At 41.7% G+C, this 8,821-nt stretch overlaps 1 protein-coding gene across 1 annotated transcript; it reads left to right on the top strand.

Moving 5' to 3' along the window:
• Window positions 1-5,474: 5,474 nt before the first annotated feature.
• Window positions 5,475-8,821, top strand: LOC311095856 (solute carrier family 2, facilitated glucose transporter member 11). The gene has a single exon (XM_084134694.1). It carries the CDS (start codon window positions 6,115-6,117, stop codon window positions 7,624-7,626), a length of 1,512 nt encoding a protein of 503 aa, XP_083990820.1. The 5' UTR covers window positions 5,475-6,114; the 3' UTR covers window positions 7,627-8,821.

Raw genomic sequence — 8,821 nt, 5'->3', positions numbered from 1 at the left:
TCATCGGATGTTATTGAGACCATTCTGAGTGCTAGGGCTTCCTCTACTAGAAGAAGTTATGCTATTAAGTGGGGTGTTTTTGAAAGGTGGTGTGTTGAACACAATGTAGATCCAGTTAACTGCCAGATTGCTTCAGTGCTGGACTTCATGCAAGAGAAATTATCAACAGGCACATGTCCTGCCACTCTTAAGGTTTACGTGGCCGCTCTTTCGGCTTGCCACGCCTTAGTTGACGGGGCGCCACTTGGGAGACACCCTCTGCTCTCACGCTTTCTTCGGGGAGCCAGGCGACTGAGGCCTCCAGTAAGAACCAAGGTCCCTTCATGGGATTTAGCTATAGTTCTTGAGGGTCTGGTTGACACCCCCTTTGAACCAATAGAATCAGCGTCTGATAAACTTCTGACTCTAAAAATGGTTTTTCTGATGGCAATAACTTCCTTGAAGAGAATTGGGGATATGCAGGCTCTGTCTATCTCGCCATCCTGCTTAGACTTTGCCCCAGGTATGGTGAAAGTGATTTTGCATCCACATCCTGATTACCTGCCTAAGGTTCCGTTTTTGGCTGTACATCCTGTCACTCTTGAGGCTTTCTGCTCCCCGCCGTTCTCAACGCCGGAGCAGGAGAGATCTCATAGGCTGTGTCCAGTCCGTGCTCTTCAGGCTTACGTCCACCGCACTAGCCAGTGGCGTAAGTCGGAGCAATTGTTCGTCTATTATGGGGGCAGCAACAGAGGAGGAGCTGCTACCAAGCAGACTATGTCTCATTGGGTCAGGGATGCTATCGCTCTTGCTTATGAGGCGCGTGGGCAAACTTCGCCTATAGGTCTTAGAGCTCACTCCACCAGGGGGGTCGCCTCTTCTAGTGCTCTGGCAAGGGGGGCCCCTTTGCAACATGTTTGTGATGCGGCAGGTTGGTCCTCTCCGCACACATTCATAAGATTTTATAGTTTGGATGTTCATTCCACTCCGGGCTCTCATGTCCTTGAGTCAACATCGCAAGCTAATGTCTAGGCCTTCTTACGTTCTTGTGAAACACACCTGCACAACCGTGGGAGTCCAGACATGTTCAAGCACGGCGGCGTGGGTATTCTCGTTCCCAATGCGCTGAGCAGCGCAGCATCGATTGTAGCTTTCGAAAGGGAACGTCTCCGGTTACTTATTGTAACCTTGTTCCCTGAGAAAGCGGAACGAGATGCTGCGCTACTTTGCCGTGCTGAAGATGTCCCGGGACTGCTCTTCAGACAAAATATCCTGACGATGCACCTGTGGCTCATCTACTTATAGCCTTGTGTCGCGGGGGCGCGCCGATGACGTCACCGACCGAGGCTATATTACCTCCGGGTCAATTCCATCGACGTGTTATACACACTATTCACAGCTGGTCACGATAAAATATGTTCCCAATGCGCTGAGCAGCGCAGCATCTCGTTCCGCTTTCTCAGGGAACAAGGTTACAATAAGTAACCGGAGACGTCTTTTCAGCCAAATGAATCAAATATACAAGATTCACTGAATTGATTCAGTTAATGTCAGTTCAGAATCAAATGACTCAGATCAAAAGATTTGTTGACTCTTTAGAATCGTTCAGTTCATAATCAATGTCTCTCCGTTCAAAGCTTGAGGAAAAATATGCAAAAACAAAGTCTCAGTCCTGTTTGTCCAGAAACAAAAAGGAAAAGATTTCTCATACCAGTTTCGATGAACTTAAGATCAAAGTTTAACAATCAAATTGTCTCCGTGGGTGGCTCGCCTTTTACATACGGTCATATGAGTCTCACGTGTCCAGGATGGTGATCACAATTTCTCAGAAGAAACACACAAAAGACAAGAAAAAAAACCCAGCCTTGCAAAATACAAGGCAGAACAATAATTAATCTTCAATCCAAACACTTTCATCAACAAATATCATGTATACACTTCAAACAACATATTAACTCAATATCTCGACACTTATACACGACATTGTCACTCTTCATTGACTAATTTGCATCTTCACATGTGGTTAGCTTTAGTCCAACGTGCAAATTAGCACTAGCTCACACACTATGCATAAGCGGCCTATATAAACGCTAATATTACATTACTGATTTGATTTGTCTTCAACAGTTTTCTTGTAAAATGTCAAGTCAATATTAAAAAAAAACAACTCACCAAGGCAAGAATTTCACAACTTAATCAATAAGAAGATAATTTGCAGTGCTTTGGTGCTCCGTGTATCTACATCGGCCTTTATTCTCGATTCTCTGCCTCTTTGTCTTCTCACTTCGACATCAGCTCTTCTACGTTCACTCAGAAATGTAATCTTTTGATTGCATTGAAGTTTCTCTTTCTCAATATCTATTTTTTGATGCAGAGTATCTGGAAATCACTCAGTGTGCATATGCTTCGTCTGACTTGCTCGCTCGCTCTCTCTCAATGTCTCCGACAGCGGCAGTGTCGCCGGCGCAGTCTCAGTGCGCTGCTACCATTGGCTCGTTGGAGTGTCAACCAATGCAGCACGATCAATGATTGGACGAAACACTTTCTCTTCTAAAGCACTCGTTTTTCTCTCTTATTCTCTTTTCCTTAATTTTCCCATCTTTTTACATAACTTTCAACTCTTTTACTGGTAGCCTGGATCACCCGGGTTACAGTCTCCACGCTTTGAATATATACAGGTCCCGCTGCATCCTTTAGGCTGCAAAGTCACTGCAGTAGGATTCTCACTACACATTTTCTGAGGGTTATCTCCAAGAGAAGAGGGCTCCCCCAATGACACAGTGAAAGCTGCACTGAGCTCCTGCAGTAATGACTGCACAACCAGAGAAAGGGGATTACCCAACGTGGAGTACTGTAGCCTTCTTGGTGGTTCACAATGCCTTTGTGAGCGTCTAGGAACATCTGCCAAACTCTGGCCAATCTCCAGTAAGCTGTCTCGGGGACTCCTCAAATAAACAGATTCGTTCTGTGTAAAGCCATCATTCCTCTCATCCTCTCCATTGAGAGTCCCAGATGGGGGTTTATCAAACTCTTGGTCCTGCTGTCCATTCTGCACAGGCATGTCACTTAAGACATCAGATCCTGTAGAGTCTTTCAACTGCAATCTTCCCTTCTCAGGTTCATCACGCAGACATCCGTCTTCATCATCAGGTAGGTCAGGTAAGTTCCCTTGTGACTCCGCTGAGGTAGAAAGTTTGATGTCTGTACTAATTGCAGTTTTCATTTCAGGAGAAACTTCTGACGTAACCCCAGTTTTTGACTGATCCTAAGGTCTATGGTTGGAAAGAATCCTGCTCTCAATGCTTGGTAAGTACCCAGGTACGTAACTTGCAAAGTCATCTTCAAATTCAGAATCCTGGGTTTCACTCTCAGACTCTCCTGAACCAGGGTTTGCTCGAGTTCTGGGCTTGCAGGGTTTCTTCTGTCTTACTGACTCAGTTCTGTCTTCCTCTTGCAGAAATCCACAGGCTAGTAGCAAATCGCGATGGAGCGTGCGGAGCGGCCCATCCTTGCCCTCAGGTTGAACAGTATAGACTGGTAAGTCGCCAGCTTTCTTGATCATGACGTAAACCTCTTTCTCCCACTTATCTGCCAACTTATTCTTTCCTCTTAGTCTGACATTCCTCACCAGAACGCGATCGCCAACCTCAAGGAATGAAGCGACCACTTGCTCATCAAACTATTGCGCACAGCTACTTTTGCAGCATTCTCTCTTGCTACCCTGTAGCTCTCCTTCAGTCGATCCTTCAAATTCCTCACATAGCTCGAGTGAGACTGGGATGACTTTTCAGCAGGTAATCCAAAGGCCAGATCGACTGGTAGCCGGGGTTGCCTCCCGAACATTAACTCGTATGGTGAGATCCCAGTTGAGTCATTACGAGTACAGTTGTACGCGTGGACCAATGGCTCGTTGGAGTGTCAATCAATGCAGCACGATCAATGATTTGACGAAACACTTTCTCTTCTAAAGCACTCGTTTTTCTCTCTTATTCTCTTTTCATTAATTTTCCCATCTTTTTACATAACTTTCAACTCTTTTACTGGTAGCCTGGATCACCTGGGTTACATGGGCCCAGATTCTAAGGGTGGACAGTACTATCGGATTGGAGGTAAACCTGGACCACTTTGTGGGCAGGAAGGAGTACACCAAAGCAGGGAGGGATGACGAGTGGCAAGAGTGTGCCTCAAGTGTACACCAGTCGGTGTCTGGCACATGGAGCCAGAATAAAATTTTCTGCAAGTTAGCTGCCCAATAGTAGTGAATAAAACTGGGGAGAGCTAGTCCCCCCACATCGCGACCCCTCTGAAGTAAGCCTTTATTAACTCTTGGAACTTTATTCTTCCAGATGAAGGAGGTAATGGATGTGTTAACTGATTGAAAAAATTATTTAATCAGGAATAATGGTAGACATTCACCGATTGTACCCTCCCTGCAATAGTCAGACGTAGACTGCTCCACCTTTGAAAGTCAGCTTTCATTTGGTTAACTAAAGTTGTAAAATTAGCCCCAAGAAGAGAGGTGAAGGAACGCGTAATGTTTATTCCAAGATATTTGAAACCAGAATGTGTTAAGTGAAAGGGGACTGCTTCTTGCTTAATTTGCATTGCCAAATCATTAATGGGGAAGCATTCGCTTTTCTGATAATTAAGTTATTATAGATTTTGAATTATAGATACTGAAGTTTCTTAATAGAGTTATGAGGAAGACCAGAATAAAGTGAATTGCAGTAATCAAGCCTCGACGTTATAAAGGCATGGATAAGCCTTTCTGCATCAGGCAGTAATAGAGAGGGTAATAGAGAGGGTCGAAGTCTGCCAATATATCTGAGGTGGAAAAACGCAGCAAATGTCAGCTGTGAATCAAAAATAAAGCCAAGATTACACACTATGGATAATGTAGACACTAAGTCAGAGTCAATAAACAGATTGAGATTATTATATTTAAGAGTATTTCTGAGAAGTTTTATACATACGGCCCCTGACCTGCAGTCTGAACGTAGCCTTAAAGAGCTCTGGGTTGGCAAGGTTGGGTTAGGGTTGTTTAATACCACTTCACAATTGTCAATGGTTGTGTTTAATGTTATTTAACTTATTTTGTTACATTTCATTATACATGGCATTTTACATGTTTAATGTAATACTTGTTACTGTTCTGTTGGCATATTGATAAAATAAAATAAAAATTTAAAAAAATTGGCAGGTGATTTTTCCCTTTATCTGTCATAATACATCAGTACACAATATAACAATTTTAATATTAAAAGATAAATTGTATGTTATACAGTATTTTGTTATTTTTGCAAAGTGTACTATTTTCGAACTGTTTTATGGGTTGCTTATTTAACTAGAACTAACAAATGTGCAAGTGACTGAATGTACCCAAACTAAATTATTCATCAGTACACTAACACAGTTCAATAATATATTACATACCAATATGGTATATTTTATTATTCAAGAAAGAGTGTCAAAAAGACAACAAATAAATTGCATTCTTATGTTTTATTAACCTGGGAACAGTATGCATTCAACAGTTTTGTTTATTTAATTCAATCCAAAATATTATGAACAAGGTCTTTGGATGGATTCGAACCCACATGTTGAAGAGTGCCTGCAAAAGGAAAGAGTGTAATATAAATGCAGGATTATTCAGCACAAACATTAGGAAAGTAGTCTCTCTAAAAGTCCCTTCTTATTTTTTCTCCTCTCTCTTTTTCTTCCCTTCTTCCATGTATTTAATGGACTATTGTTCCCCAGTTTATGATCTGAGAGTAACTGCAGTCATGATATCACCACTTCAAGATCACTGTCAGAAGGTTTAAAGTGTTTACAGTTTAAGAAAGGCTTATTGAGTCTTTCACCTGAGGGTCGTTTTACAGTGTTCATTGGAACTGTAATTATATTGCACACAAAAGGACTCTTATTTTGAAAGAGCGACAGACTGACCTAATTTTTGAGGAAGTGCTCCAGCTGCATCGCACAGTTCAATGACAGGAGATCACCGGGGACAGCACGTGCCTTTTTTCCTGCTAGATATTTTTATAATTGGTCAATAATGGTATAGATGTTTACATGTGAGTTACTTCTTTCTTTTGACTATATAAATAAGAATTTATTTATTTATTTATTTTAAAAATGAATGAAACTACGAAGCAAGGAGGATGCACACGCACTCTTGCATTAACTGTGTGCTCTGCAGCCATTGGTGGCACTTTTCAGTATGGCTATAATATTTCTATCATTAATGCACCCACATCTTATATTCAGAAGTTCATTAATGAGACCTGTATGGAGAGATGGGGTACAGCTCTTGAGCCTAGTCAGGTGACACTGATATGGACCTTTATTGTTTCCACTTACTCACTCGGAGGACTTTTGGGATCCCTGCTTGCTGGCCCAATGGCTATTAAGTTTGGACGGAAGGGTTCCCTTCTGCTGAACAACAGCTTTCTCTTTCTGAGTGCAGTCCTGGCTCTGAGCAGTCGCTCGGCTGAGTCCTTTGAGATGATCATTCTGGCACGTCTGCTTGTGGGGGTAAATGCTGGTGTTAGTATGAACGTCCAGCCCATGTACTTCGGAGAAAGTGCACCTAAGAACCTGAGAGGTGCCGTTGCCTTTTCTTCGGCTGTTTTCACTGCTCTAGGGATCCTGATGGGCCAGATAATGGGTCTGACTGAAGTTTTGGGGAGTGAGTTTCTCTGGCCTTATCTACTGGCAAGCAATGCTCTCCCCGGACTAGTACAGCTGATCACCTTGCCCTGGTTTCCAGAGAGCCCACGTTACTTGCTCATTGACCGAGGGGATAGAGAGGCGTGCGGTCAGGCCCTGAAACGCCTCAGAGCGTGCAGTGTTTTCACTGAAGAGATGGAAGAGATTCTCCAGGAGCGGGCAGGAGCGGGTGATGCCCATGCCAAGACACTGTGGGAACTGATCCGAGACAGAAGTCTCCGCAGGCAGCTCTGCATTGTAATGGCTGCCAGCAGTGCCATGATGCTGTGTGGAAATGATTCCATTTACTTCTACGCCTCCTATATCTTTCAGGAAGCCGGTATTCCAATGGACAAGATTCAGTATGTCACAATCGGCACGGGTGCCTGTGAGTTCACTGCTGCTTTGGCCTGTAATCTACTGATCGAGAATGTTGGACGCAGGTTACTCCTCGCAGGCGGGTATCTGTTCATGGCTTGCTGGGCGGTGGTCTTCACTGTTGCTCTTTCGCTGGAGGGCAAAGTGGCCGGCATGCCGTATCTGAGTATGGCCTGCGTGTTCGCCTACATCTTCAGTTTTGGCATGGGTCCCGCAGGAGTCACCGGGATCCTCCCAGCTGAACTCTTTGACCAACTGACACGTCCCGCAGCTTACATGGTTGCCGGATCCATGATGTGGCTTAATCTTTTCATCGTAGGAATGGCGTTTCCATTCATAGTTAATGGCCTGGGACAGTTCTGCTTCATTCCCTTCTGCGCTGTTTGTGTGGCTGCTTGTCTTTTTATCAGTTTCACTTTACCTGAAACCAAAGGGAGGACACTGGCAGAGATCACTGAGGAGTGGAATAAGAAAGATACAGCTAATGGACGTCCTAAATATAGTCAACAATTGCAAAGTCAGGCTGATCCACCAGAATGCCAAGAGATTGAGAAGATCTGAGTGAAATCTGGCTTTTACTTTTATCAGTTTGACTCTGTAATTGTTTTCCTACTTTTTGACACTATTTTGACACTAATTTTTTGTCTTAATTTATTCATAATTTATTCAAAATTAGTGAGAATAGCATACGTTTTTCAAAACTATATGAAACCTGCATGAATACAAAAAAAAAAAAAATACAAGTTGATGTATAATTTATTTTTATTTTTTATTTTTTATTTTTTTTTACATCAAGGTAATGTCACTGTAACTATCTCTTTCTTAATGTTTTTACTTTCTGCTGTGATGCACTTTGAGCTGGATTTGATGTAAAAATGTTGCATTTAAGTCCTTATTTAATCAAACAAGGTAACAAAGTTAGATTTTATATTAGTTTACCTTTATTACTTATTCTATCAGTCTTTCACCTTCCTCCTTCCTATTTGAATGTTGAAAATCAGCTAGAAATACAATACATGCAATTGTAAAAAAAACAAAAAAAAACAAAACAGGTGCATGTTGGAAATGTATGTAGAATTTAATTCTCTATTTCAGGGATACAGTTTTTTGTTATTTGGTTGTTTTTATTTTTTTACTATTTCCCAGAATACTTGAATCTTCATGCCTGCAAAAGTGAAATGCAATTTGCACTTATGTCTTTACCTCATTCTGTGTCTCCAATGCAAGATTGTTCATTATTTATAAAAGAGTTACTTCTTTTGAAAGCCACACCCAAAGAGCAGTGCACTATATTACCCTGTGGCTTGCATTTGTCAGAGATCAAGACAGTATGAGATGTCTGTATGAGAGATTGCAAGGTATTTGCTTGATGTACCAGCAGATGGCACTATATCACCATCATTGTTTTCTTCTGTATGTACTGTATGTCTTCTCAATCAATCAAAACAAGAATATTCACAGCATGCCATTGCGTTTATATGTAAAAGAAGACAATCTGTATCAACACAAAATAACATTTGTGCCTTAGAGTTTCACATATTTTCTGCCTACTAACCTCATTATGTAATCTACAAAGTAATATAACCTATATTCAACCAAATGAAATGGAATATTCTATCCAAATGTTTTGAATTGCATGATGATTAATCATTTATCCTAATTCTTATAATTCATGTGTAAGAACTTTGTTAAATCAAAATGCTGTTTTTATGAGGGTATATTCTACTCAGTTTGTAGCTAGTAAAAAATAAGTTGC

The sequence above is a fragment of the Abramis brama genome (genome assembly GCF_963993115.1).
Source record: "Abramis brama genome assembly, chromosome: 14".
Taxonomy (NCBI): domain Eukaryota; kingdom Metazoa; phylum Chordata; class Actinopteri; order Cypriniformes; family Leuciscidae; genus Abramis; species Abramis brama.
The sequence above is the reverse complement of the archived record's forward strand: the minus strand, read 5'-3'. Positions and strand labels throughout refer to the sequence as shown.

Excerpts from the sequence above, each read along its gene's own strand:
- LOC311095856 (XM_084134694.1), top strand. The coding sequence starts at position 6,115 with ATGAATGAAACTACGAAGCAAGGAGGATGCACACGCACTCTTGCATTA.